At 49.6% G+C, this 27,988-nt stretch overlaps 9 protein-coding genes and 1 long non-coding RNA gene across 18 annotated transcripts; 6 read left to right on the top strand and 4 right to left on the bottom strand.

Moving 5' to 3' along the window:
- The first annotated feature begins 47 nt into the window (after positions 1-47).
- Positions 48-1,638, top strand: LOC138130657 (uncharacterized). Its single transcript, XR_011159615.1, has 3 exons — positions 48-403; positions 452-701; positions 751-1,638. It is a non-coding gene; the product is annotated as an uncharacterized lncRNA (long non-coding RNA).
- LUBEL (Linear Ubiquitin E3 ligase) lies at positions 1,255-13,718 on the bottom strand. 5 transcript variants are annotated; one of them, XM_069047197.1, is made up of 22 exons: positions 13,590-13,718; positions 12,767-12,853; positions 10,238-10,388; positions 10,036-10,181; positions 9,839-9,982; positions 9,477-9,588; positions 9,264-9,427; positions 8,987-9,211; positions 8,015-8,936; positions 7,653-7,834; positions 7,415-7,600; positions 7,195-7,362; positions 6,733-7,101; positions 6,473-6,680; positions 6,383-6,423; positions 3,429-3,626; positions 3,094-3,378; positions 2,953-3,042; positions 2,550-2,897; positions 2,347-2,498; positions 1,911-2,079; positions 1,255-1,408 (listed from the first exon to the last, which is right to left on the bottom strand). In XM_069047197.1, exons 1-22 carry the CDS (start codon positions 13,593-13,595, stop codon positions 1,379-1,381), a joined length of 4,383 nt encoding a protein of 1,460 aa, XP_068903298.1. In that variant the 5' UTR covers positions 13,596-13,718; the 3' UTR covers positions 1,255-1,378. The 5 variants fall into 5 exon arrangements, with proteins under 5 accessions (XP_068903298.1, XP_068903294.1, XP_068903295.1 ...); XM_069047193.1 differs by having other exon boundaries at positions 3,710-6,423; XM_069047194.1 differs by lacking the exon at positions 1,911-2,079 and adding an exon at positions 2,125-2,293 and having other exon boundaries at positions 3,710-6,423.
- LOC138130640 (zinc finger protein kipf-like) lies at positions 10,488-12,965 on the top strand. The gene is made up of 2 exons (XM_069047245.1): positions 10,488-10,728; positions 10,788-12,965. The coding sequence occupies exons 1-2, from the start codon at positions 10,594-10,596 to the stop codon at positions 12,237-12,239; spliced, it is 1,587 nt and encodes a 528-aa protein (XP_068903346.1). The 5' UTR covers positions 10,488-10,593; the 3' UTR covers positions 12,240-12,965.
- A 154-nt stretch (positions 13,719-13,872) lies between the features above and the next one.
- Positions 13,873-18,015, top strand: LOC138130630 (radial spoke head 10 homolog B-like). 2 transcript variants are annotated; one of them, XM_069047221.1, is made up of 6 exons: positions 13,873-14,595; positions 14,640-14,801; positions 14,854-15,192; positions 15,239-16,103; positions 16,147-16,371; positions 16,419-16,856. In XM_069047221.1, exons 1-6 carry the CDS (start codon positions 13,873-13,875, stop codon positions 16,799-16,801), a joined length of 2,697 nt encoding a protein of 898 aa, XP_068903322.1. In that variant the 3' UTR covers positions 16,802-16,856. The 2 variants fall into 2 exon arrangements, with proteins under 2 accessions (XP_068903322.1, XP_068903321.1); XM_069047220.1 differs by having other exon boundaries at positions 15,239-16,371; positions 16,419-18,015.
- Positions 16,793-18,948, bottom strand: ApepP (Aminopeptidase P). Of its 2 annotated transcripts, none has more exons than XM_069047237.1 (2): positions 18,795-18,948; positions 16,793-18,740 (listed from the first exon to the last, which is right to left on the bottom strand). In XM_069047237.1, exon 2 carries the CDS (start codon positions 18,714-18,716, stop codon positions 16,866-16,868), a length of 1,851 nt encoding a protein of 616 aa, XP_068903338.1. In that variant the 5' UTR covers positions 18,717-18,740; positions 18,795-18,948; the 3' UTR covers positions 16,793-16,865. The 2 variants fall into 2 exon arrangements, with proteins under 2 accessions (XP_068903338.1, XP_068903337.1); XM_069047236.1 differs by having other exon boundaries at positions 18,790-18,936.
- A 170-nt stretch (positions 18,949-19,118) lies between these two features.
- On the top strand, positions 19,119-22,630 carry LOC138130639 (CDK5 and ABL1 enzyme substrate 1-like). Of its 2 annotated transcripts, XM_069047243.1 has the most exons (7): positions 19,122-19,775; positions 20,425-20,736; positions 20,790-20,913; positions 20,965-21,107; positions 21,187-21,222; positions 21,377-21,664; positions 21,716-22,630. In XM_069047243.1, exons 1-7 carry the CDS (start codon positions 19,405-19,407, stop codon positions 22,059-22,061), a joined length of 1,620 nt encoding a protein of 539 aa, XP_068903344.1. In that variant the 5' UTR covers positions 19,122-19,404; the 3' UTR covers positions 22,062-22,630. The 2 variants fall into 2 exon arrangements, with proteins under 2 accessions (XP_068903345.1, XP_068903344.1); XM_069047244.1 differs by lacking the exon at positions 21,187-21,222 and having other exon boundaries at positions 19,119-19,775.
- Positions 22,631-22,670: 40 nt separating this feature from the next.
- Positions 22,671-23,650, bottom strand: RabX6 (RAS oncogene family member RabX6). Its single transcript, XM_069047259.1, has 3 exons — positions 23,458-23,650; positions 23,165-23,409; positions 22,671-23,112 (listed from the first exon to the last, which is right to left on the bottom strand). The coding sequence occupies exons 1-3, from the start codon at positions 23,635-23,637 to the stop codon at positions 22,914-22,916; spliced, it is 624 nt and encodes a 207-aa protein (XP_068903360.1). The 5' UTR covers positions 23,638-23,650; the 3' UTR covers positions 22,671-22,913.
- Positions 23,651-23,920: 270 nt separating this feature from the next.
- On the top strand, positions 23,921-25,479 carry LOC138130648 (activating signal cointegrator 1 complex subunit 1-like). 2 transcript variants are annotated; one of them, XM_069047256.1, is made up of 6 exons: positions 23,921-24,056; positions 24,132-24,207; positions 24,257-24,509; positions 24,565-24,722; positions 24,773-24,948; positions 24,999-25,479. In XM_069047256.1, exons 1-6 carry the CDS (start codon positions 23,972-23,974, stop codon positions 25,250-25,252), a joined length of 1,002 nt encoding a protein of 333 aa, XP_068903357.1. In that variant the 5' UTR covers positions 23,921-23,971; the 3' UTR covers positions 25,253-25,479. The 2 variants fall into 2 exon arrangements, with proteins under 2 accessions (XP_068903357.1, XP_068903356.1); XM_069047255.1 differs by having other exon boundaries at positions 23,944-24,080.
- On the top strand, positions 25,382-26,614 carry JMJD4 (jumonji domain containing 4). The gene is made up of 2 exons (XM_069047248.1): positions 25,382-25,878; positions 25,930-26,614. The coding sequence occupies exons 1-2, from the start codon at positions 25,382-25,384 to the stop codon at positions 26,603-26,605; spliced, it is 1,173 nt and encodes a 390-aa protein (XP_068903349.1). The 3' UTR covers positions 26,606-26,614.
- On the bottom strand, positions 26,577-27,825 carry Amacr (Alpha-methylacyl-CoA racemase). The gene is made up of 2 exons (XM_069047249.1): positions 27,689-27,825; positions 26,577-27,638 (listed from the first exon to the last, which is right to left on the bottom strand). The coding sequence occupies exons 1-2, from the start codon at positions 27,794-27,796 to the stop codon at positions 26,610-26,612; spliced, it is 1,137 nt and encodes a 378-aa protein (XP_068903350.1). The 5' UTR covers positions 27,797-27,825; the 3' UTR covers positions 26,577-26,609.
- Positions 27,826-27,988: the final 163 nt, after the last annotated feature.

Here is a 27,988-nt window from a genome sequence, read left to right on the forward strand (position 1 = left end):
GAGATCAATATTTACCACTATTAAGCCCCACGTTTTGTGTTAGCCCCCGTGATGTCACACACCGGCGCCCCCAGAACACCCGTTCATCGCTTTCACGGCACCCCAACCCCCAAAAAGCCGCAATTTGTCGCGGAAACCCGTTTCCTGACGGATTTTTTAAAAAACGATTTTGAATTGACGCGCTAGGGAGCGTACCGTTGCGAAACGAAAATCCCTGTTTTGCGGGCAATTTCGGCATGGGGCCAAAAGTGAGGTTAGCTACGTGCAACAAGTCATAACAAGTACAGAACATGGATTTATCTGAGGAAACCGTCAATGTCTTGTATAAGAATACGATCCGGTACTTGTACGACATCGTGAACAAGGTGCCCAACACTGTGAACATTTTGAAGTCCTATTATGCGTAAGTGGACAGAGTCCGCCTCGTCCGTCTATTAATAAACTGTCGTAGGTCGAAGTTTCGGATTTCCCAGCTACAAACTAAGATCACCCTAGAGAAGAATAAAAATAAATCGGAAGCGAGATGTCCCCATTGTTGCCTTAGATTGCGCGAGACCCAATCGAGATATGTTGTGAGGCCAGAGGTTAGGAATTCAAAGTTTGCACAAAAGCTGTCAAAGAAGGTTGACTCTAGCAAGAAATTGACAAGATTTCAGACAAAATATTTAAAGAAAAATAGTCTCAAAACAGGAAACCAGCTTGTGCGTTTGTGGTGATGTAAATGTTTTTTTTTAATTAAAAAAGTTTTAGGTAACAATATGCGGTTTCTGTAAAAAAGAAGTAGTCAGGAACTGTGCTAAGCCAGTTAAACAACGTGTTGACGCTAATGCGATAAAGTCAATACCTAAACAGAAGAAGAGGTCAAAAAAGAAGAAAGACCAGTTTTGTGGTTTGGAAAAGGAAGTGGTCAGTTCAGTTCAGGCACAAATAAATGGAAAAGAGAGAAAACAATATTCAAATGGGATGAAGACAAACAGTATTGGTGCCAAGATTAATCAGAAGAACCCAAAGGTCAATAACAATGTAAATGGATTTAAAACAAAAAATAATGGAAAAAATTTGAGCAGTAAAAATACAGAAAATATAAAGAATAAAATTGTCAACAACCAAATTTCCAAGAGGAAAGAGTTCATAAAACAAAAGAAAAACACCAAAAAATTGAATAACATTTTGAATTTGAATTCAACCAAGGCGCCAAAAAATTGTCTGGCAGTGTTTTTGCAATCTTTGGGTAAATAAATAAAAATAAATTGGTACAAACCTACTAAATATGTTTATTTATAAAATAACATTTAAAACAATCACACTATGTATTAGATTTGTCATTGGAAATATTTTCTTGTGTTAAGAAAGTTTAGAGTTTGGGTTAATAATATCTTCAATCCAATGGAATTTGTTCCTTCACAATCTGAAAATAAATGTGTTACACGTCACAAAAGAATTATTGAAATGACAAGACACCGTCAACAAAGTGCCGCTTTACGTAATTGGTTTTTTTCACTTGTAACACAATTAAATAATGTGTTTACTTAGTGTCTTACGTCAAGGCTGTCATGTAATATTTTTTATTCAAATTAATGTTTTTGTAAAACTTATTTAATAAACATTTAATCTCAACGATTCATCTTGCAGAATGAATCTCGTGCGTTTTTCCAATTTTGAACCAATGTTTTGTTTCCAGTTTCCCAAAATGACATTTCAAAAAAAATCCGTGAAGAGAAGTCGTTGTTGGCGGCGCTCGTCTGATCGGGCACACTGGGAGTGGATGATTAGTAGAGGAGACTAAGGCAAACGTGTAGTTGGGCACATTGACAGACTAGTTCAGCCAGAAGCCCTCTAAGGTGGTTAGGCACTAGCGCACCAGTCACGCGAGTGGCCACGTGCACAAGCCCGCCACCAACAAGTCCTACCTTGACGCAAATCAATCTGTACTCCTGGTCGTTGCAAGAGGCAGACCTTTCTGGCAACTCTTTGCCACGTCTCCTCAACTCCTGACCGACCTCCACCAAGTCCAGGATTGTGACCGGGTCCAGTTTGTGTCTGCCAATGAGCCCAACTAAATACTCGACGTAATGCAGCCTACACACACAACAACAGATTAGCGAAAACTGTCCGGTTGGGTACCTGGTAGAGACGCAATTTGTACATGTCGCGGGGCGTTCCGTAAGCGTTCGGCGGAAGTTTTTTGGCGGCGCGTCTGACCACCGTCTCCAGATCGTCGGCCGACAGAATGTCGATACTGTCTATCTTGTGACGTCGTATCGACTTACACAAATACTCTAAATAATGCATCCTGCACCAACGAAATCGTCATTCGGGTGTGATGACGCCGCCACCAATATTTACCTGCACAGGCCGCCCTGGCCGGGGGTCACTTCGTTGTTGCACACGGTGTCGATCAGGCCGTTGGGGGTCTCCCGCTGCAGCGGGACCGGACACTTGGCGGCGGCGGCGGCGTTCTCCTCTTTCTTCTCCGTGTCGAACGGGATTTTGTGCTCCTGCCGACAAATTTCCTCACGATTAATCGTCCACGAAAAACACGTGCTCACCTTCAACAGTCTTTGCAGCTCCGCCGGCTCCTTGTCCCGCAAGTAGAAGAGGCAGTTGCGGGGGTGGTGCGCGTGCAATCCCAACTTGCCGCAGTACTGGCTCACCCCGCACTTGGCCCCCATCATGAACGGCTTGCCGCACCCATAACAGAACTCGTGCTTGCATTGGGTGCAAGTGAAATGCATGCAGCCCCCTCTGGCGAGGGAGTATCTGAACTTGCACTTAGGGCAGTCGATGCCGTTCTCGGCGAGGTGCTTGGCCACGGCGGTGGCTTGGTTCTCGGGGTCGTTGGCGTCCTTCCACTCGGCGAACTTCTCACAGGAGATTCCTTCGTGCTGTTTCTCCCACTGCAAGTAATTCAAGTAAATTTAATTTAGATTTTGGTCGTCTCGTTAAACTCACCGTTCTGCGACAGTTGGCACAAGTCATGGTCTTGCAGTCGGGACAAATCAGTCTTCTTTGGCGCGGATTTGCGATGAAACCCGACGAACACTAACGCAAAATTCTCCCTGACCTCCAATAATTTTTCGTGGGTCTACTCACCTTGACGCACCACTTGAAGTTTGGATCTTGCATCAAAGTACGATCGCGCAATTTCCTCTGGAAGAGCTCGTGCACGGTCGCGTCCAAAATCCCTTTCAGCAGAATGTCCAAATTACCGAAATAGTCGGACACTTCGTCTTCGGAAATCTCGCTGCTGGTCAGTTCCGGTTGTTTGCAGAAAGGACAAGAACAGTCCATGATGGTCCTGTCGGTCACTTGAACCGTGAAGTAGTTTTTGGCGCACTCTTGGCAGCATCGGTGCGTGCATTTCAACATGGAAACGATCTGCAAGGGGTAGACATCGTGTAACGAACCTTGCACCACCAGAAAATCACCTGGTTGACTGGGTACTTCCCCGCGCACAACTCGCAGTCTTGCTGCAAGTACGCTATGGCAGCGTCTAGAGTTTGGCAGTCGTGTACCGCTTCCAGCGCCTCTTCTGCGGAGAATTTGAGCGCCATCAGACTGACAGCGAGCTCGGCTTGTTGGTAGTTCTTGACTTGGCCCTCGGCGAGGAACCGACGTGCCTGTCTCTGCGGAAGAATTTAACGTAACAATTTGACAACAAGCGGGTGGAGACTACAAAGGATCGAGGGTCCTGCGATTAGGGCCTTACCTCCATCACTTCGATTTCACTAGGTTGTTTAACTTCAATGCTAACATCAAATTTATTATCGCTTTCATCCTCTGCCTGTTCTTCTTCTTCCTCTTCTTCAGAGCTATACTCTTCCGACTCGCAAACCTCGTCCAAATAATCATTTTTGTTGTCTGTCAAGTCGGTGGTCAATTTCTCCACTTTTGCGCTAATCTGTGACAAATTGATATCGAGTTCATCGACGATTCTGGCATTTTTTCTGTCGAACTCGTTGTAGTCTTCGGTGTCCGACTCCTCGACCTCGTCGTACTCTTCGAAATCCTCGTAACTGTCTTCGTCGGTGCTGGGGTCGAGGAGTTCCTCAACGTTGCTGTCGGAAACCGACGAGTCGCTGTCGTTATCAAGAGATTTGGTGTACGACAACTGCTTGGAACTGGTCGTGGACTCCACCGAGCTGTTGCGAAACGACCCCAAACTCCCCTTCTTGCTCTTAGAATTCGTATTCAACTGTCTGTTCAGTTCTTTTATGGCCTGGACGCTTTGTTTCATTTCCTGTTCGATCTCTTCGGACTTGTCTCTTTGAACGCACGGCCGCTGCGGTCTCTCCGCCTCCTCCACTTCGACACCCTCATCTTTGGCCGCACTTCCAGATCGCCCAACTATCTCCTCCGCACTTCCAGACGGTTTGTCTTCGCTTGTTTGGACCACCTCGCCCGGTGACTCACCCGTTTGGCTATTGTTTACGCTACCGCCCTCGCCGGTGTGATCGATATTGTTATGTTGCTTATTTTTAACAGGAATTTGGCTCCCAGTTTTGATTGGAATTTTACTAGCGGTGTGAACATCTGGCGATTTTGGTTCGCTTTTCGAAATAGATCTCTGGCGCGAAATCGGTATCCGGGACGGTCTTTTTGGCGGAACAGGAAGTAGCGATTGTTTGTTTTGTGCTATTTGTACTGTTGTCGAGATTTTTGGATGGATTTCAACGTTTTCTGGTAGGTCGGTGGAGGCCGTTGCCTCCGCATCTGTTTTCGGCTGTTCACTGGTAACGTCTCGGGGTTTCGCCTCCTTGTCCTCGGAATTTTTCACCTCTTCGTGGACCTCTTTCAACGCCTCTTTCTGGTTTGGTTCGCTGTCGGTCTCCGTCGAGGGCTTCTCGCAGCTGCTCGATTCTGTCGTGCTCGTGGAGCCTCTCCGAGCTGCCCTCCGCTGTGATCGACGTTTTGCTCTTTTCATCGACTTTTTCTGCTTCTTCGTCAAGGGCGGCTTGTTCTCGACAGGTTTCTCCGTGGTTTCCGCCTTCTCCTCTTTCACTTCTTCTACGCTGTGCGAAACGACCTCCACTCCTTTTCCAGATCGACTCAAATCTTTCTTTTCACTTGAAACAACTTCCTTTGGTCGCACTTTCCTACATCTGTCATTTTCCGGCCGAGGTGAAGCACTCTTCCTTTGACCAATTTGTTTCTCAGAATCTCCGTTCTTTTCTGCTTTGGTCGCATTTTCCTCAACCAAAACATTTCTCTTTTGGTCACTTTCCACCTCACAAGTTCCCAAATCGGCACCGACATCTTCATTTAATTCTTCTTTTACATCTGCAACAGAACCCCGAACATCTTCCTGCGCAACAATTAAATTCGCAACGATCTCAGCGTTGTTCTCATTTTTCACATCTTCACTCATTGTACAGCTTTCTAAATCAACACTAGTGACATCGGCAGCAATTTCTCCACCTCCTACCCCACCTTCAGTCATTTTTTCCTCTTTGAAAACCCCCAACTTTTCTTTCAAACCTGTTTCAACTGACTGTCTTTCGTTTTCTAATAAATTTGTTTCATCTCTCGTACCATCCGCTAACTCGACGTTTTTGTTTTCTTCTACGCCACCTACAGTACTCGTACTTTCAACATTCTTCTCGACACCAGAAGCTAACAGACCACCGTCTTGTTCAACACTTGGCATAACTGAAGCCTTTTCTTTGTCCGAATCTGCCAGTACTGGTGGTATCTCAAGACTCGTGGCGGTATTATCTTGTTTGGTGGAGGCCTCCAAGTCTCTCTTTTGCTCCGCCTTAACCTCCGAGGCCCCCACATCACCGTTTTTTGGCGGCGCGTTTTGCAACTGAATCGCGGCGGTACTTTCGACCACCACGTCTTCTCGAGTACTCTCAGACGGTTGAATCATCTTTACTTCCGTACTGTTTTTCACCACTGAAATTGGTACTCCGCTGGCCGATTCTCCCGGTTCGCCGGTACTGGCCAGAGTTATGTTGAGAGTACTGACACTCTTCCTCTTCAGGGGTGCCAAACCGACAGGGTGTACTTCACTGACGGCATCGACAAACTCTTCAACTCTGTTTCCTTCGTCGCTGCTTTCGGTGTCGCTAAAATCCGACTCGATTCTCTTCTCGTCTCTCTCAGCTTCGGGAACTTCGTAGTCGTGATCTACCACCTGTATCACGGTACTGCTCTTCTCTACGTAAACTTTGGGTTTAGTCGATTTAGGTTCGTTGTTAGTCTCTAAACTATCGCTAAGCTTATTGATATCTTGTAGGTTTTTCAACACTTCCGATTCTATGTTGTCCAGGAGTTCAAAATTTTGCGTTTTTTTTAACTCATCTGGTGGTACTTCTTTGACGATGGGGGTTTGTTCAGTTGTAGGGGGCGCTCTATCCTTACCATTATCAATCGGACTTACCGCTTTGGCCATCTCCTTGTCGGCGCGCTGGTTCTCCACATCTGCAATTTTATTTTCAGACTCCTCCTTTCACCTCCACGCTCGACTTACCTTCGCCCCTGATCTTTTCCAGCGTCGCCCCCTGATTACCTGCCTCGTTTTCCGTCCCGACCGGCGGTCCCCAAATCCTCATCAAAAACGGTTTCAACTGAGTCTTGCTCAGTTCGTTGAACGCCGCCTCCAAGTCACCGTGATTCGCCGTCAACACCGTCAAGATGTCCTCGCGGCTGAACTCGCCCCTCGCCGCCAGCTCCGCGTACTAAACCACACGGCGGTCAACCCCAAACTCCTTCTTCGGCACTGTTTCTTACCTTTCGTTGTCTCTGCTCGACGCAGTCGGTCACGGCCGGCCACAAGTTACCCTTGTGGAGTCTCAACGCGGCTCTGGCCTCCTCCTCGGAGACCGTCCCGACGATGTTCATGGGCCCCTCGCGGCCCATCTGGGTCGCCAGCGTCTGCACGCTGGCGATGGTCGCGTCCCAGTTCTGGCGCAACCAATCGATCGGGTTGGCGTCTTTGCAGTGGGCCAGAGCCGCTTGGACTTCGTCGGCCGTGTACTTGTACTGCTCCGCTTCTCGCAGCAGCTTCACCAGCTCCATTCCTTGCATCTTGAAGCTGTGGAAGCCGTTCTCGGCGAAGTCGAACGAGTCGGCCCTGGGGCGGTGACTTGGGTAGTCGTTCTGCGGAAGAAACGGAGTTAGCACCGGTGTCGCACCGATGGGAATCATGCAAGGGACAAACTCGAAATCAAAGCCTTATATTGCAAAAAGCACCCTGTAAAATGACGGGTCGTTCCTGTACAGTTCAGGTTTCCTCAAGTCCATGATGCTGTAATAGGAGCGGTTGGTCGTTGGTCTTCTGTCCCTCGACAGGAGACGCTCGACGTTGTCGTCTCCGTAGTCGTAGGGCGAAGGACTCTGTTCTCTACTACCTGGCAAGCTCTAGATAAAATTAGTGTGTTAGGACGAGTTTGGAGTGGTGCGGTGTCAAAACCTGGGAGTCTGTGGTGAAGGACTGGCGGCTGGAGGACCGATGGAGCGACCACTCGGAGCCGCGCCTCTGGGTGCCCATGTGCAGGGAGTTCGAGCGGCGCAAGTCCCTCCTGCGGTTGTTGCGGCTGGTGGGACGACCTCTCGGCGACTTGGGGACTTCCCCCGGCGGGGCGACGTCCTCGTAGGTCTAAAACAGGTCCGGATTAGTCGCGTTAGCAGGCGCGCGTCGGGACCAGTACTTGGGTGGACATGTTCTGGGGCGGCGGCGAGGTCCCAGTCGACATCGTCACTTTGTCTTTAGCACTATCGTCAGTACCGACACTCGAGTTAACCGCACTGCCCGGCACACCGTTTTCCAACGACACGATCGGAGCTTTGTCTTCCAGTTCACTCGCACTCGGAGACACGCAGCCGTCTTTTCCTGTAACAACAGGAAAAGAGTTACTGGGAGATTCACACAATCACAGGGAGTTTAGTATAGATTAATGAATGCACGCAGGACTAGCCTAAAGACAACACAATTACGGGACTTGTCTGGTTTATTTATTGGTCAGAGTTGAGAATTTTGTGCCCGGCCAAAATGATATCTTTCTACTCCTACCTTTCTTCGGCTCTGCCGGCACTTCTTTCGGGGGTTCACTCGTTTTTAGCTTGCCGAGCTTGTTCAACAGCGACTCGGTCTCGCTGTAATCTTTACTGTAATCGTCGCTCGACCTGCTCCTTTGCAACTTGTTCTGTTCTTTGTTCTGCTTCGACTTTGGCAGGTTTTTCGGTGCCAGATTCTGACTCTCCTCGTTCTGGACCAGTTTGACGTTCACGCTGGCGGTCTTGCAGCAAACCAGACACACTTTCGTGCCGGCTTCGTTGACGAACGTGCAGTGCTCGCACTCCCAGTTCGCGTTCGGTAGTTCCGGCAAGGGCTTAGGACCGGTGTCCTGCTCCGAGCCCTCTTCCACGATCTCGCTCTCTTCCTTCTGGCTCTCCGAGTGTTCGTCGTCGCTCTCGCTGGAAGACTGGCGGACGCTGGGCCTGCTTCGCACGTTCGAAATTCTTTCCACTCTGTCGATCGTGTTTCTCCTGGCGATCTCTCGCGGCACCGAAGACGTGTCTCTCGAGGGTCGCTGCCTCTCGGGGAATCTCCCTCCGAGCGACTTCCTCTCGTTTCTGTCGTTATGACTGAAGATGGACCTCCTGTCTTCCATGTCGTCTTCATCATCTGTCTCTTCCACTTCTCGGTACTTCTTCCGCCCCTTTTTACTCATGGAAGATTTCCTCGACTTGACGCTGTGCGTCGGTGACGGCGGCCGCGAATGGTGGTGCACGTGTCCCATTGGTACCGGATATGGGTACATCGCTGACGGTGGAGGCCCGTGCCAAGTCCCCATCCACATGGGATTCATGGGGTACGGGGGCGGTGCCACGTTGAGACTCAAGTTGCTTCCAGTTCTTTGGTCGCACATTGCGCAGTCCATCCAGGACCCTTGGTAACAAGTGGGACAGTTCAGTTGGGCCATCGACTGAGCCTGGAACAGTACCGTGTACAAAAACCCATAAACAGTAGTACCAGCAGTACCTGTTGCATGGGCATGAAACCGTGGTGGTGGTGATGGGGTGGCATTGTGTTGTTCAAGTCGAAGACGGAAGCGCTGTGCGGAAGCGTCCTGGGTGGTGGGCAAGACGTGTTGCTCAACTTCCTCATGCGGTTGCCGCTGTCAGAACCGGAAATGCTCCCAGAGCGGAAGCGGGAGTTCCACTGTTCGGTCTCCCAGTCGGGGTAACCGCTGTCGCGACTAGGCGGCTGAAAGGTAGGTACCATCAGTACCGGCTAAATCGGCGATAGTCGAGAGTACCTTGTCGAAGTCGGAGCCAGTACTAGACAGGTTCGGGGTGGTTCCGCGCATTGCCAGTTGGTGCTGGCGGTACCTCTGCTGCAGCGAAGGACTAGGACTGGGTACTTCGAAACCTCGATTGTACCGATCGAAGTTGGGAGGGCTCGAGGTGAACTGGCGAGGCGCTGAAACACGACCAGTTGGTAAAGTTGCATTTTACTCGGTGGTACTTACAAGAGTGGGTTGGTGAGGTGGGAGTCGGGGGCAGCGGTCTCGTCCCCACCATACGTTTCAAACTGTTCATCTTGTCCTTGAAGGAGAAGGAACTCTCCTTGCGCGGCAACCCCTAAAAACATTGCTCGATTATCGCTCCACGTTTCTTAAAACTGTCAGTTGTTACCTTAAGCTCTTAAAGCTGAGGTTTATTAGAGGAAGAAGGAGGTTTAAGCGCAGCGCCCAGATTAGAAATTTTTGTGCACAATATAAGGCTTCGATTCAGTAATAAAATCGTTTTTTCGGTAAAATAATTTATTTTTTAAATACTGTACAACAGATGAGGCTCCATGTTAGCTGGGACAACAAGAATGCATTCCTACCTGGTTGTGTCTCGACGGGGTAGGGCTGGGACATGGGGACGGACCGATGGAGCCGGCGCGGCGATGGCGACGTGGGGGCGGCACCGGCGCCGAGTGGGACTCTCCCTTGGGGGGCAGCGGCGGACGGACGGACGCGTCCAGGGGCTGCAAGACACCGATCACTCTCTCTACTTTACGCACAGCACATGATCACTCACCCGACGATAGTGGGTCTGTCGTTTGGGGTGTCGATGGTACATGTCGTCGCAAGAAAGGCAGAAGATCTGGAAGCACTGGTCGCATCTGATCGAAGGGTTGGAGGTGCCGCACAGCTGGCAGTGTCTCCCGTCGCTCCTTTGTGTCTCTGCTCGAACAAATGCAATTTTAGAAAGTGAGAACCCTTCGGGGAGACCGTGTTACCATTTTTGACCGGCAGCGGAGGCGCGTTGGAGTACTGCTGTCCAAACTCGATGACCTCATAGTCGGGTTCTTGCGAGTTCTTGGAGAACGACTGGCGCGGCTTCTCTTCTGCCGGCACCGGCGGAGGCGGTGCCCCCGACCCGCTCTTGTACTGGAACGACGCACACGACAAATAAAATTTACGAGTCTAAAAATAAAGGCGGAACTATTCAAAATCTGGGGTGTTCGGGTCGGTCGGGTTGGTCCCACTGAAATTGCTAGTTTGTTTTTCGCAACATGGCGCCGAGGTTGACAAAGCTTTGACAGCCCGTTTGAACTTTATTGAGCTTTTAATTGATATTTATGTTTAGTTTTACATGACGATGTTTACCCTACCGAACTTTTGCCGTGTCTGCCTAAAATACGATAAGAATCTCATCGATCTAGAACACATAGAAAATGAGCCGAGCGAAACTTTAATGAGTAAACTTCAACACTGTGTATCTGAAGTGGTATGTTTATTTTTGGTCGTACCTTGACGAAAACACAGTTTTATTCGTTCTATTTTCAGGAATGGAAGGTCTTCAAACCTCTGCTCTGTCACCCTTGCATAAAACGCTTAAACATCGCTTACACGTTCAAGCGACAATGCGTCCAATCGGCTACAATGCTAAAAAGTTACGTGGCTCTAATCAAAGACACGAAAAACAAGGGCGACTCGCAATCCAAGAGCGATTCAGTATCCCCCAACGCGTACATGATGTTGCCTAACCAAAAGTACATAAAAATCGTGATGGGGCCCCAAAATCAGAACACCTTTCAGAACGTTTTCCTCAACGTGGTGCCGCCGCAAAGCACACCTGTCCCCGCGGAGAGCAAAAACAGTAAAGACTCGAACCAGAACGTGTTCCTCAACATCAACAACACGTTCCAGAAGTATGTTCCGGTGGGCTCGAATGAACCCCCAATCAGCGGAAAGAATCTCAACGTGAATCAGCTGTTGACGGAGAGCAAAAGTGAAGAGTTGAGCATTGAAGTGGACCCCACGGACTTCGATCTGGGCGACGGGGGGAGTACAGACGACGACGAGGGGGAAATGGAGGACGAGAACGGCATCAACGACTGGGAAGACGTCATATCTGCGATGAAGATAGCCGCCAAGAGCAACGGTGCTAGTTTAAACGGCAACTCAAAAGGTGATCCCACCAAGTCTGGTTCGTACACCAACTTCGTTCCTATCTTGCCGAAGCAATCCGGCGACGACAAAATGGACTTTATCAATTCCGGCGAGCACTTCCTCACCTCGCAACTGTTCCCGCCGGTCGAATTCGGCTGCGAGAGGTGCCAGACACAATTCTCCTCGAAGATCTTGCTCAGGTACCACATAAAAAATTTCCACATGGGCAAGTACCCGTTCAAATGTGATTATTGTTCGAACGAGTTCATCACGCGGGTCGAGTACGAGGCCTGCATGAAGTACCACAAGGGCGAAACGGACCCGGTGAGTACTTCGCTCACGCTGAACGACTTCAAGAACACCGCCAGCGCGATCGAAAAAGGGGCCACGAGCGAACACGACGCCACTCAACAAGAACAGACCGATCTGATCTGCGATATTTGCCATAGAGAGTTCAACAGCGCATCGGGATTGCTCAGACACAAGGTGCGCAAGCACAACCAAAAGAGCAAAAAGAAATACTTCATCAAGGGGATGAAGAACGCCAAGTGCGACATCTGCAACAGGGAGTTCTCGACGCAGTCGTACATGCAGCTCCACAGGAAGCTGCACCTGCGCGATGACATCGGCTACAAGTACAAAGTCTTCGGCAAGAACAGGTACATGAAGAACTCGCAGGAGAAGGTCCAGCCCAAAAAGGAACAGAGCGACTCGGACGAGGACAAGGGACACGAACAAAAGACGGACAATCAAGACAAAAGCAATAAAGATACGATGGAGGTGGAGGCGGGGGGCAAAGAGGCGGCGGCCAAAGAGGACGAATCGAACTCGAGCGAAGAAAACTGAGCCTTAACTTTTCTATTTCGGATTTTGATATCAAAACGGGCACCACGTGAGTTTCTTTTGTTTATATTACACTTGTACTGAAAGTATTCGTAATCTGTGGGGTACTCCCCGAGTTCCTGAAGTTGTCTCAGTGTCAGTCCGAAACACCAATCGAATCAAAATGATATTGCAATATTTTGTGTACAGGCACAACTACCGGAATCATAAAAGAATATTCATTTGCCTCCTTACATTTATGATTTGTTGTAGCGTAAGTCTTAAGCATTTCAGTTAGTTTGGACGGTGCGACTGTCCACTCGCACTCTTTTAATCGTTAGGATTAGTGGCGACTTTATTCTATACTATTATTTTTTAATCCTTGAACTGACTATTACGTAATTTTATGTGCAAAGCCAAAAATTGATTAGTTTAAAGATGGAAAACACTGTACTGTTAACGATAGGCTTTTGTAGTAATGTTTTTTTTTTTTTTTAATCAATTCGTGTAAGCTTTAAATTCATTTCGAATTATTTATCGAGAATACTTACCACCCATTGCGGCATATTCCTGGCGAGTCTCAGACGCGTCGATGGGTTGGAAATGGCCATGGGCCTCCATTTGTTATCGTTTTTATTCTGAAATGTAATAGTTTATAAGATGTCATTAGTTTTATTTATTTCATATCATTTGTATTTTATAACTATAATCACAATAAATATTTTTTGAAAAAACGAACACACATCAAGACGAGCGTGTTTGTCTCATCGACGGCACACCCGTGGGACGGGACACAGCTAAAAATATTGCCTGGACGTAATTTTATTTGCGTAAGCGAACCGCCTCGCGTTGATTCCATCGGACCCGGAAGAAACCCGCCTGATCTGCTACCAAGTGCTCTGCGGTTTCTTTCGCGTCGCAACAGGTGTGCACACCCGGAGGAGAGCCAAATGGACGGGCGGCGCCCCCTCTCGGCTTTTTTCCAGCGCGACAGGCTCATCTCGCCCACCCATTATGGAAAATGTATTTGACTCGCAGTTACGGCCTCTCCAGTTTGTTTGTTTTGACCCTCGAGCGTGACAGCGACGAGCCCAAGGCTCGACTCGTTATAATTAGACATTATCAATCCGGATTATTTTTAGGTTTTTGTAAGAGGCGCCGGTTATCGACAGTAACGACTTCCTGGTGTTACACCGCTTGCTGAACGGGTGCCAATCGGGACGGGTCCGTCGTTAGATCGGCGACCGAACGTAAATATTTATGGAGAAATTTTAACGGTCCAAGCGATGACACAACCGAGTTTTGGAGTTTCTCGTGTGGACAAAATGGCGAGGGGGCCCCACAGGAGCGGACGCGAAGGGTGAGCCTACTCACGTTCATGTCGGTGGTCGAGGTGTCCCTCAGCAGGGCAGGAGCCGGGAGCCGGAGCACATCGCCGAAGAGAAGACGCTCGGAAAACTGCGGCCAGCGATCTCATCGCGGCTAGCCATTCTAATATTAGCCGGCCGCCTTGACACTTTGCCAAAATTCGGTGGTATTAATACGACGTATGTACATTCCTAGGCGTTGTTAATCTGGTGCAACGCTTACTTCATTATCTGATTAGTCACGGAGTGTCCTCCCGGATCCGCTCCTGTGACAGGTTTGACAGGACGAAATGTCGTCGACGAGGCGGTCGTCGGCCGAGCGCGACAAATCCAAAGACAGCGTGGCCCCGGCCAGCATCAAAAGCGTCGAAAGCCCGGACGTCGAAAGCCCGGACGTCGACGCGCTTCACTTTCCCCAGATCAAGCGCATGGATGACGTCATCACAAACTTCTTCAACCAGATCGTGCAGTACGTCATCGAAGATTTGATCATCGTCGAACCGAAGGAAGAGCCAGTGGTAGAAGTATCGGACGAAGGGCTCGTCAAAGACTACAAGGACTTGAAAGCCGAGGATCTGGTCAACGCGGAGGTCACGGCGACGTCGGGGTCGAAGGTGGTCCTGAGCAGGAAGAGCAGCTCGAAGAGTCTGAGCCGCAAAAAAGGAAGTAGCGCGCGTAACGTAGAAAAAAAAGCCGAAAGCGGCAGTCTGGGCAGGAAGGTCGAAAGCAGCTTGCGAAACGTGGACAAGAAGACCGAAAGCAGCTTGCGAAACGTGGACAAGAAGACCGAAAGCAGCTTGCGAAACGTGGACAAGAAGACCGAGAGCAGCTTGCGAAACGTGGACAGGAAGACCGAGAGCAGCTTGCGAAACGTGGACAAGAAGACCGTGAGCAGCTTGCGAAACGTGGACAGGAGAAGCGAAAGCAGCGTGGACAAGAAGCTCGGGAAGAGCATGAACGCCTCCTTCACGCTGGAGACCATCAAAGAAGAAATGTCGGAAGCGAGCCGATCAGTACGTTTCCACTCTAAATCCGTTTCATTGCGTTGTCTCTTAAGAAAACGTCCACAGCGTCGTCTTCGTTGCAAGACCCCCTGATGGAGGAGGAGCGCGAGGTGAAGATCATCTTCACCAACGGAAACACCTACGAGGGGCGAATCTCCAAGAGAATAATGAACGGGAAGGGGAGATACGTGTGGACCGACGGCACCGTCTACGAGGTACGACTCTCCCTAGACTACCCTCCCGAGTGATTTATTTTCCGCGGGTAAGGGTGACTTCAAAGACGGTTTTCCCACTGGCAAGGGGACGATGGTCCTTCCTGATTTGAGCCGCTACGAGGGAGAGTTCAACCAAGGCCTGTTCCACGGACACGGCTTCCTCAATATCGTGGCCACCCCCACGTTCTACAGCGGCCGGTGGAGAAACGGCTTGAAGCACGGCGAAGGGTGGCTGCTGTACGAACCCGGAGACTGGTACGAAGGGGGTTGGGCCAACGATTTCAAAGACGGTTTCGGGCTGAGATGCTACAAGAACGGTGCGAAGTATCGAGGAGAGTGGCGAGAAGGGAAGTACGACGGTCGGGGGATGATGATTTGGGAAAACAGCGACGTAAGTGTAGAGTGTAGAGACGCGACTGGGGCTAATTTGGGGTAAGTATTACAAGGGGGAGTGGAGCAAAGGGGCGATGCACGGAAAGGGGGAGTATATTTGGAAGGCGTTTTACAACACGACGTTTGCCTTCCCCGTGCAGACCATCTACAGGGGTGAGTGGGCGGAAGGGAAGAGGAGCGGCGAAGGAACTATGTACTTCGGGGACGAAAGCGGGCTCAAGCTGAAGGGGAAATGGGACGACGACTTCAAGCACGGAGACGGACTTTTGGTCTGCGGGAACGGGAGGGTCGTGGAGCAGACTCTGCTCTTCCAGTACGACAAACCCACCCGCACGGAGAGTTCCGCGTCGTCCGTGCCCCACAACCTGCTCCGTCAAATCCTCGACGTCCCCGTTTTCAACGCGCCGGAGTTCGTCGACGTGGGGTTCTACGTCGACAAACTCCTCTCCAAGCTCCAGGACGTCAGCGACGACAAACTCAAGCTGCTCAAAACGTTCGAAGAGAAGTGCATCAAAAACACCATCATCAGGTTCCTGCCGCAACTCAAGGATTTGTATCGGGACTACTGCAGCATGGCGGCCAAAGCGCAGCTGCACTACGAACCGGTCTTGATCCGGCTGTTCTTGTGGCAGCTCTACCAAGACATCGACATCTCCCGATCAGGGATTTCTCTGGCAGGGACCGACCTGATTCTGGGCGAGAACCCCAACAGCTGCGTGGAGAACGTGCACTGCCCCTTCGAGCCGATCTACTTCTGGCAGTTCTTGATGTCGCTGGTCGGGGTCGCTCTGAGCACCATCTCTCTGGAGGAGATCTACGACACTTCGTCGTCCCAAGGCGGGGTCTCGTCTTTCGTCGTAAAAAAATTCTTCGACGAAGTGCTGTTCGCGAAACCTTCGGACCACCGAGGTAAGTACGCGCGAAGTGTTTCTCTGACGACGCCCGATTCTAGACACGCTGCTGCTGAACTATCTGGACTTGGCGCCGATCAAAGCTGTCTACGCTTTGTACCAGAAAGTCGGAGAGCCTCACTCGGCTCGGACTTTCTTGCAGAACTCTTGCACCAGAAAGGGCGAGCTGCCGCTGCTGTGCCACTTGGAGATGCACCTGCGACCGGCGGACTCCCAGTTCGGAGCGAACTTCGTGCCGCTCGCCCAGTACATCACCTTCGACGTTCGTGAGTATTCCTCTTGCGCTGCCGCTCGAGTTCTGACAAAGAATCAGACAAGCCCGTCGAGATGGACGAGTGGGCCAAACACCGCTGGGCCACCCTGTTCGATCTTCGGCACCTGGGGGCGAAAAACATCGTGCGCTGTCTGGCCAAAGTGTGCCCGCTGATCGTCCAAGAAGACCGCATCGTCAACATGGACTACCCCCTCACGTTCCTCGAGTTCTACCAGACCGTCCTGACCTGCATCTTCACGGTGCTCGAACTCGAGATGAAGAAGGAGCACAAGATCCTGTGGCAGAGCGTCCCGACTCCCGTTACGGAGACGTCGGCCAGCTCGAAGCCTCGCACTCCCCTCAAAAAAGTGCCATCGCAGAACGTCGTCAAGGTCGAGAAAAAAGCCGCCAAGAAAAAAAAGAAAAAGAAGAAGCACGCTTAAAAATGTTTTATTTGATTACGTTATGTTTAACATTGATCGTTTACGTAAAAGCATAGCGAGTGTTTCATTTGGACCGCGTCAGCGGTTCCGTCTCCTTCCACAGCCATTTCCTGGTGTCTTCTTGTTCTTGTTGCGTCAAAATTGGCCCCAGCAAGTCCCTGCACTGTTGGTGGTACGCGTTAAGGTAGTCCAGCTCCTTGTCGGTCAGAAGGTCCACCAGGATCATCTTGGTCTGTTTGGGAGCGAAAGTAATAGTTTCGAAAGTGAGGAAACCGCGATCGCTGAAATTGTGCGGGGGCTTGGCCTCGACGACCTGGACTATGTCCTCGAGACGGATCCCGAATTTGCCGTCCTCGTAGTAGCCGGGTTCGTTCGACAGAAACATCCCCGCTTCGAGACCTGGATCCTCGGTGATGGGACGCCACGAGATCCCCATCGGTCCCTCGTGGACGTTCAGATAGGAACCGATCCCGTGTCCCGTCCCGTGCGCGTAATCCAGCCCCACGTCCCACAGGAACTCCCTGGCGAACGAGTCCAGACAATTTCCTTTGATCTTCGAGGGAAAAATGGAAGTCGCCAGTTTAATTTGTCCCTTTAGGACTCTCGTAAAGCACTCCTTCTCGTACTGCGTGGGAGTACCGAAATGCAGAGTTCTCGTGACGTCGGTGGTGCCGTCTCTGTACTGTCCACCGGAGTCGCACAGGTACACGGTGCTCGTTGTGATGGGGACGTCGGTCTCCGGTTGCGGTTGGTAGTGGATGATGGCGCCGTGGGGCCCCACCGAGCTTATGGTGGGGAAGCTGGGACCCACGAAGTCGGCTTGTTGCGCGCGGAACTCTTCCAGCTTGTCGGCCCCCGAGATCTCCGTGATGGTCCCGCTCTCCACGTTTTTCTCCAGCCAGGCGAAGTAGCAGCACAAAGCGGCGCCGTCTTTCAAGTGCGCGTTCCTCATCCCTTTGGCCTCCGTCGAGTTCTTCACGGCTTTCATTAGCGGAATCGGCGTGATCTCCGCCAAGAGGTGCTTCGCGGGGATCAAACTGGTCAACGCGAAGCTCGCGTTCTCGGAGGACCACGCGAAACCCTCCAGGTTGAGAGTGTGGTGTCTGATGTAGTTGAAAATCTCCTCGTAGGGCTGGATCTCAAACTTGCCGCCCGATTCTTTCGTCAAGTGTTGCCTGAGCTCGTTCGAGGCTTGTTTGACATCCAGGAAAACCGTAAAGGAGTCCTGATGGATGACCACGTACGAGAAAAAGACAGGATTGTAGGCGATGTCGGAGCCCCTCAAGTTCAACAACCACGCGATCTCGTCCAGAGCGGTCAGAATCAAGAAGCGAGCGTTCTTGTCTTTCATTTGGGCCCTGACCGCGGCCAGCTTGTCCGCGACCGACCTCCCCGTGAACTCCGCCCCCAGAGGGCGGACCGCATTTGTGGGTCTCGGGGGCCTCTCGGTCCACAACGCGTCGATCAGGTTTTTCGTGATCGGGACGAGTTTGTGACCCGCCGCTTCCAGCTGGGACTGCAGAGGCATCCACATGTGGTAGGTGTAGATGTTGGGGTCGACCCCTACTCGCGATCCTGACGGAAGATGTTTGGCCAACCAGCAACCCTGAGTGGGAGTCGAAGGAATTCCTTCTTTCATTAGAGTCCAATTGGAATCCATCTGCTCTGACGCTTGCAAGTAGTAGCGGCCGTCGGTCCACAACAGAGCGTCTTTTTCCGTGACGATGGCGGTACCAGCTGAACCGGTGAAGCCGGTAACGAACGCCCTGAACATATCGCAGTCGGCCAAGTATTCACTGTTGTGGGCGTCATTCGAAGGGACAATGTACGCATCAATCGTTTCGTTTACGTATTGGGGGTTCTTCATCAAAGCGCGGAGCTGCTTCAAGATGTTTGTCGTCGCTTTAGGGGCCATTTTTGCGTGTTTTATAACCAAAAACTGCAAACAGAATTTAGAGTATTCGGTGCGGAATTGAAGCGTAACTCACCATACTTTCACATCACAGTGATGACGAAAAGGGACTCGATGTTTGAGTGTTGTTGAAGCAGTTTAATTAATACCTTCTGACGTGTAGTTTTCGCTGGAGCTGTCAAACGCGACGTCTATTTGACAAGTAGTGTAGGAGGCGATCGTCCGGGCTGATTTTATTAACAGCCGTTGTTATCTCTAATCGTTAATTCCCTTATCTTTGAGTGGTCGTAATTCGTGAATAAATAGCGGCGATGACATTATCCGGTCGTATTTTAAAGAGGCATTTTGCGGATCAATTTTTAAATCCTGGTGTTTTTCGCGGCGCAGTTTTGGCAATAATGTTTGTCAATTGTGTCACTTGTCAGTGCGAAGTAAATATTTTGGCAGTAGGTCTGTGTGTGACGGGGGGACTTTTTAAAGCGAAAAGTGTGTGAAATAGTGACTGAAAATGTGCAAATCGCTGATATTATTCCTGTTGAACAGTATCGAATTCCATATATGCGGTTTAAAGCGGAAATCATTAAACATGTGCAATAAAAGGACTATGTCAATAATGGATCATCAGTGACATAACACTCAAACAACACTTCCACATATATTTTAACGCAAAAAAAGCAATAAAAAAAATCTAATGGCAACTTCATTAAAAAGGAATCGTTCGCGACGTCGCATTGCAGCAATAACGTTTTTATCAAACATATCTCTGGACGGCAGTCACAGGGACACCAGATTATCATTACTACCCCGTAACGGGGCCATCATAAAAACTTCCGGCCTCTTGGGGGCCACCGACGAGCCCCTGGCCGAAGAGTCGGACGGTCCGGACGACTGCTTCACGGACACGGACCACTCCAAGGAGAAAATCGTCCACCCCAAGAGGAAGTTTCAAAAATCGAAACACGTCAACGTCGACGGTCTCTCGTTGAGTTCGGACTCCGAGAGCGTCATCACCCCTATCAAGACGAATCTCGAGGAAAATGCCGCCAAGAGTGGCAAGGACAGGTAAAAAAGACGCTCGTTGTCTGATTTATGATCGGATCATTTGATCTGTATCATCGTACGGCATTTACGTCTTTTCGCACTCGAGATACGCAAAGCCGCAAACAGCGGCACTTAAAAATTAATCTGTTTGTTTGACCTTCGCGCATGAAAACAATCCGAGTTCGTGTCAAGTTCTTTTTGTTTGTTTGCGGTCTCGATGTGGAAAAGCGACAAACGTTGGCGCTTTAAAAAGCGAAAACGACTTGAATTACTTCGTTTTCGGCTGGAAACAGAGTAAAAATAAACCGGTGACGTCGCAGATGTTGCAAGAATCTGACAACGTTGACTCGTGAAGCTGTTATGTTACTGAAATGCGAAATTTAAATCGGGCGCAAAAATTGGCCAATCCGTGGGCGCCAGGTAGACAAACAATACAATAATTGCCACTTGACACTTGGATGAGTCGAAACACTTATCGACTATTGTTCTGATCAGGTCCCATAATTGGTTAGTTCTGGGTCAAAATATTTCCAATAATTAGCGGCACGAAGCGAGGACACGCGACGGATTCTTCCACTGGCCTGATTTCCAAAGATCGCGATACTTGGAGATAAAATAAAAAAAAAATCGATGGGATTCAGGTCGGGGAAGTCATCGTCCGTTTTTTCAGGGTCGGGGAGTGCTCGTCCGAGCGCAAGATCATCCCGACGTTTCGGAAGCGAATCGCCCATCAAGGTTCGTTGGGCAGCGACTCCGAGCGCCACCACCACGGCAGCAGCTCGGAGAGTTTGGGTCCGTCGGTGGCGCGGTGCAAGACCAGCCCCGCGCCACCCTCCATCCCCGAATCGACCTCCTCCAAAGAGGTGAAGATCATCAAGGCGACGAAGAACCACCGGTTCAAGGACGAGAGAATCGTGATGGTCACGTCGAGGTACATCCCGTTCATGGTGTGCTCGATAATCCCGTACAAGAAGAGCAACAGGTAAGGGAGGAGCGGAGGTGGGAGGGCTTGGCCTGATTTGACTTGGGGTTTAGGAGCGAAGCGAAACGGGAGTCCGGGAGGAAGAGGACCACGTCGGGGACGCGCCCCCTCTCGTCGGCCACCGACGGTCTCGACCCCTTCGACTCTCTGGGCGTCGAGAAGGGAGCCGACGGACAGGTGAGTGTCGATAGTTGGCGAGGCGCGGCATTCAGGCCTCGCGTTTTGCAGGAGTTCTCGTACGGATACTTGTTGGTGGCGACCAAGCCCGTGAAAGAGTTCCGAGAGAAGAGACTCAACACGATCGACGACCCCACCGAGCCGGGACACGTCTCGTTCAGCGTGAACAAGCGGCCCCATCACGTTTTCGCTCGGTAATCGCTTTTCCTCACCACTTACAACCAGCTTTTATTTTCGTTTTTGTTCCTATTTCATACCGTATTTGATTTGCAGGACAAAAGTTTTAACCTGGCAACCAGACTACAAATGGTAAACAAAATTTTTGCTTCGATACATTTAGACGAATGCACTAATACCGTAGTTTTTTAAACAATCTTGCATTAACTCGTGCTTCGTAGATTTAGTAATTTTTGCTTTTCGGTGGTGGTCATTGCCGGCGGTGACGATTTCGTTTGGTCCGTAGGTCGTTCTCTTACGATCAGGCCACGGTCAGAGCCAATGCTCACGTGGTGGCGGCGTCCCCACCGCCCGACAATAAAGACGACACACCCACGAATTCGCTGGTCTACCACCCGAATTTACTGGACGATCCGGAACTGATCGCCGGAAAACACCGGACTTTGCTGACCTTCACGTCGTACATGACGTCGGTGATCGATTACGTGAGGCCCTCCGACCTGAAGAGGGAGATCAACGACAAGTTTAGGGAGAAGTTCCCGCACGTGCAGCTGACGCTCAGCAAGCTGAGAAGGTGAGCGACACCGACGCCTCCCAAGACGACGCCCTGACGATTTCTTTTCAGTTTGAAGCGCGAGATGCGCAAAATCGCCAAGGCCGAATGTAACATTGATCTGGTGACCGTAGCTCAAGCGTACGTGTATTTTGAAAAACTGATATTGCGAGGACTGATCAACAAACAAAACAGAAAGTTGTGTGCTGGCGCAAGTTTGATACTGTCGGCGAAGTTGAACGACGTCAAAGGAGATGGTCTCAAGACGTTGCTGGAGAAAACCGAGAACACGTTCCGTCTGAACAGGAAAGAACTTGTGGCAGCTGAGTTTGCCGTTTTGGTGGCATTGGAGTTCGGGCTTCATGTACCAACCTGGGAAATATTTCCCCACTACCAGAGATTGTTATATGAATCTTGACCGATGCATCGTAACGTTTTCTGTTCGATTGCATGCTCAAAATATTTTCATTTTTAATAATCTTGCCATTCAAAGTACAAATTGTCAATCGGTGTACTTAACTCTTCAAGCTTCAGATCTTTCGTCTTGATATTACTAACTAGGCTAGCGTAGATGTAGGATCACTTTTGTATGAGAAATCGACGAACGAGGTGGCTGTGACCGATGATTTTAGTAACTTTGTTGCTGCCAACCCGAAAGGTTTCCACCTTTTGCCGTGAGAGGGCCACAGGCCAAGTGATAATAAAGGTACTTGAGAGTAGCGTTTACTTAATTTTCTATTAGTCGGTGTGTTCCTGTTAGAATAAAATTGTTTTCGATATTAGTTGTTCATTTTACTCGATTTTGACATGGTCTGTTGTAACGTACATATATATATTCCACATCTTATCATCAATAACAAACTGGATCAACGAGATTTTTGCATTTTGGTAATTTCTTACGTAATCTGAGTCGAATCTTGACGCTTTATGTAGACTTTAGTGTGCGTTTTTGTTGTGTGCCATTCAAATAAAGCCCTACCAAATAAACGATCGTTGGTTTTATTTTCCCACGCCGATAAAAAACGAATTCGTTGCAGAGTTTTATTATTATTACAAATGTCAGACTTTTTCTTTGGCACTACAAAATCAACCAAGCACAAGTGCAAAAAAGCTATAAAAAAACGAACAAAGTCCCGGTGCACATCAACGAGAACAGAGAGCGTCGTAACTACAAATAGATGAGATTTCTTGTAAAATATAATCACAGTTACAGGACGTCGTTAATCACGTTCAAAATCCCTAGACTAGATGTCCGCGTCCCTACGAGGAGCTAACACAAACACGAATCCTCCGCGGTCTCCTCCGTCGGCGTGATCTTGAAGCCGTGCTGCTCCATGGACTGCAGCTCGAGTCGCGAGCGGTTCGACTGCACCAGCTGATATGCGATGTCGCTGAACATCTCGTCGATACCTTGGCCGTTCTTGCACGACGTCTTGTAGGTCCCCGTGATCAAGTTGTGACACTGCTCGCTGCAAAAGCACGCATCAATGACCGATCCACACTCGCCGCGATCCTTTTTACCAAAACGCCTCGATCTCCGCGTCCGTGATCTGCGGCACGTCGTCGAGCAGATCCGATTTGTTCCCGCACAGAAAAATTTTCGCGTTTTCGGCGTAGGTGACGATGTCGAGCAGATGCTGCGACAGGACGTGGAACGAGGCTGGATTGTCAAGGGCGAAGACCAAAATCGCCGCCTCCGCGAACTTGTAGTAGCTGGAGGTGATGGAGGCGACGCGCTCCATCCCCCCGGTGTCCCACAATTGCAGCTAAAATCACAAAGTTACGCTGGCGGGTGGGGTGTTCAGGGGGTGTACCTTTAGGTCTCTGTCGCTGACTCTGTAGGTTTTGGCGTAGTGGTCCAGCCCCAGGGTGGACTTCCTGTCAGTGGCCGTGACGAAGGTGTCGTTCGTAAACCTCCGGAAAAGCGAGCTTTTCCCGACGCCGTATTCACCGCACAGTATCACTTTTTGTTCCGGTATTTTGATTGTTGCCATCGTCGACAGCACCGCCAAAACAACACAGCCACCAGCCCCGAAAGTGACGCAACAAAACAACAAATCTCATTCGAGCGAAACGGTTTTGGTCCGATACCTCATCGATCCGAACCGGGGCACCGGGGGTGACGGCAAATCAAATCGTTTTCCACCGAACGAGCATGAAAAATCGACACTTCGACTCGAATTACACAACTATACGAGAAATGGGCGATTGCACATGCTTTCCATCCCGGATTACCGCGAGTCGAGTTCATCACCCGATTCGAGATAATGGGATTGTCTCATTTATTCGAAACGCAATAACACAAATCACAAAAGAAAAGATAAGAAAATGAAACGTGCCTTAGCTTCTTGTAAGCCCACGAAGATGTGGATCGACGGTAAATGCTTCGACATAAGGAGAGTGCCCGAACGCGGTAAAAAATCAGAGGCGGACGAAAGTCAGCTGTGAAAGTGAGGTTATGTCGGATTGTTTATTTTGATTTTTTCAGCTTCCCAAAAGAACGTTCGATACGAAATCAAGACAAACGATCAAGGGAAGTTGTTTACGAGTTTCCGTCTGCCTCGGTAACCGTCCAGGTCAAATTTTGTTCAAATTCACGACTGCACGTTTCAGGGCTTACTGCGCGAAACTGTCGAAATGTCGACGTCTCGACTTGAAAACGCTCGAAGGCAGCACAAGTACGCACATATCGATCCCCACGAGCGGCAACCTGGTGATCACGGGTGAAAGTGAGGAAAAAATCGTGGAGGCAAGAGACGAGATTCACGCGATGCTGGGGGACCTGAGGGACCAAACTGTGGCGCTGCAGTTTGTCTCCATCCCCACGCTAAGCACAGAAATCGTGGAGAATTTCACCAAGTTTAAGGTAGATTCTAGACGAGACCGGTTTGTGAACGACTCATCCAAACAAAATAATTCAGGATAACATTTTGGGCGACGAAATCGAAGGCATGCACGAATCGATATTCCAGAGCCCCCTCAAGTTGCACTTAACCGTGGTGGTTTTCGCGCTGATGGACGACCATGAAAAATTAGAAGCCACTAAAGCGTTACAGGATTACAAAAATATGATCCTCGAGTAGGTTCGTGTTTTGGGTCGACATGTTTTAATCGAGACTCGCGTTTTAGTCCCCTGATCCGGAAGGCCGGTCCAGCGAAGATCAAGATTTCCGGAATCGATTGCATGAACCGGAATTTGAAAAAAGTTGACATCCTGTTCGCCAACGCGACGATCGTGAACGAGAACGAGGAGTTTAATTTGCAACAGTTGGTAAACGGATTGTCTGATCATTTCTACGAAAGAGGTATTTGGGAGCGACCATTCGACTTGAAGTTGATATGATGTTGTTGGCAGGACTCGTGAGGAAGTACCAAGACAACGTCAAGCTTCACATGACCCTGATCAACACCAAGTACAGGAAGATACCAGACAGTCCGAAAAAGAAGCGATGGGGGAAGCGACAAAGCGTGGACGCCACAAAAATCATGGAAAAGTACAAAGATTTCTACTTTGGTGAATGCGACCTGAACTCCATCCATCTGTCTCTGATTGGGTCGGTGGGAAGTGACGGTTTTTATGAACCCATATCAATCATCAATGCCCCATGATGCAACCTTTTTATATTAGAATAAGCGTAGGAATACGTTTTTAAAGTACAAATTTCGGACAGGTTATGTTGTTGACGTTTCGATCAAACGTCAAAACGATCATAACCTCAAAAATGTTTTTCAAAAGAAATGGAATTTGAAATCACAAAATCATGTGATAGTTGTTCAAAAAATCGTTTTAATCCAAGTTGTGTACCTGTTGTTAATAAAGAAATTTCGTACGATGATTTTTTTGGAAGTTACATGCGACCGAATCTACCGTGCGTCATCAAAGATGTGACCAGCACATGGGAGGCCAGCTCCAAGTGGTTGAACGACCACACCGTTAATTTAGAGTATCTGAAGAGAAACTACGGGAGTTGTGACGTCACCATTTACAACTGCAACGACAGGTATTTCAACTCGCAGCGTACGGAAAGTTGCAAGTTTGCGTCTTTCTTGGACGGTTGGGGTTGCGAGCGCTCCAACTCCCAATACTTGAAAGACTGGCACTTGAAGAATACTTTCAAAGACGACAACTTCTACCAAGTCCCGGTGTACTTCGCCTCCGACTGGTTGAACGAATTTTTAGTAGAGAACGGCCAAGACGACTATCGCTTCGTCTACATGGGTCGCGCTGACACTTGGTACCACCGGGAACACGTCAAAATCAATATCACTAGACTGTTTGTTTTAAGGACGCCTTTCCACGCAGACGTCTTCAACTCTTTCAGTTGGTCGGCGAACGTTTGTGGCCGGAAAAGGTGGATCCTGTTCCCTCCAGGAGAAGAAAATTCCATGCGAGATTCCCTCAACAATCTACCCTACGACATCAGTCTGGCGTACCGCGAGCGACCGCACCTCGAAGTGGTTCAAAATCAGGGGGAGGCGATTTTTGTGCCGTCCGGATGGCACCACCAAGTCTGGAATTTGGAGGAAACCATCTCCGTGAATCACAACTGGGTCAACGGTTGCAACATCATGAACATGTGGCGCGCTCTCGTGGAAAATCTCGACAGAGTCAAGCGAGAAATTGAGGATTGCAGGGACATGGAGGGGTTTTTGCATCAGTGTCAAGTCGTCCTGAAAGCCTCTTTCGGCATGGATTTTTTTAGATTTTTTGACCTCCTCGAGTTCATCGTGATCCGGAGGCTGACTCACCTGCAAAACAAGCAAAAAGAAATTCTTTTTCATGGTCACGTTCTGGGCACCAATCACGCGATTTTTGACTTGAAAGCCGCCAAAGAAGTGTTGGAAGAACTTGCAGGACACGATGACATCGCCGAATTATTTGCGATGAGCAAGTCGCATCCAAAAAAACTCTTGGAACAAATGAGACAAGAAGAGCAACAAAACATGTATTATAAAAAGTAAACTGTCAAAGTTTGGATTTATTGTGACAAGAGGCGACCCCAGTTTCCACGAATTTTGCGATCTCATCGTCGGTGTACCCCAACCCATTCAACACCACCCTCGTGTGTTCCCCCACTTGGGGCCGCGGTCTCAACCCGCTCGCCTTTCCTGGAGTTCTGCTCAAAAGGGGCGCCGGATTGGGCACGGTCACTCCGGAATTCGCCCCGAACGACCTCCTTTCGGCATTGTGGCGATGCTTCGGCGCTTCTTCCAGCGACAAAATGGGGACCACGCATGCATCCACCCCGTCGAAAATCGCACACCACTCTTCTTGCGTCTTTTCTTTGAACTTTTTCGCGAACAAAATCTTCGATTCTTCGAAGTTGACGAACTGCGACACCTCGTCCTGATCCAGTTCCAGGCCTTCCAACAGTTTTTCGTAAAACTGGGGCTCGAGAGCTCCCACCGACATGTACTTGCCGTCTTTGGTCTCGTACACTTCGTAAAAGTGGGCCCCTGTGTCTAGGTGGTTTTTTCCCCGCTCGTTGCCCCAGATTGGTAGATTTTGCGAGCGGTACAACCAACTGCCTAGGTAGGCGGTCCCTTCGACCATGTTGCTGTCGATCACTTGTCCCAAACCCGACGAGTGGCGCTCGTGCAGGGCCAGGAGAATCCCCAAGGCGCACGTCAAGCCTCCTCCGGCGAAATCCGCGGCAAAGTTCACCGGAAAAATCGGTTTCTCGCCGGATCTCCCGAACAGAGACAGCAACCCCGACAGCCCCACGTAATTGATGTCGTGCCCCGCGTTCTTGCAGTAATAGCCCGACTGGCCGTAACCCGTCAAGCGGGCGTAGATCAGTCTCGGGTTGTCTTTCATGAGAATCTCGGGCCCCAAACCCAACTTCTCCATGACCCCTTTTCTGAAGGGTTCGATCAAGACGTCGCTTGTTTTGGCCAACCGTTTGACGATCTCGACCCCGTCGGGGTGCTTCAGATTCAGGGCTATGGACTGCTTACCGTTGCCCAAACTGTCCAGATCGGTGTTGGCCTGCAACTATAAACAGCCCACTAGAGATGGAACTGGATGAAGAATGAATGGTTTACCTTGTCTACGCGTAAGACGCTAGCCCCAAAATCGGCCAAAACCATTCCGCAGAAAGGCACCGGGGCCAGCCCGGCAAATTCGAGCACTTTTATGCCCCGCAAAGCCATTGCGAGTGCTGCGGTTTGATAAAGCTTATGCAAATCATGAGTGGACTTTGTAACTTCACGAAGCGTCAACACACGTGTTTGTGATATAATTGAATGAAACGCATTTTTTCGATTTTGACCGCTAAAACAAAGTCTATTTTATTTTTTGGGCAATTAATAAAAAGGACATTTTTTAAGATTCGAAATCAGTGT

Source organism: Tenebrio molitor, chromosome 5 (assembly GCF_963966145.1).
Source record: "Tenebrio molitor chromosome 5, icTenMoli1.1, whole genome shotgun sequence".
NCBI classification, from domain to species: Eukaryota; Metazoa; Arthropoda; class Insecta; order Coleoptera; family Tenebrionidae; genus Tenebrio; species Tenebrio molitor.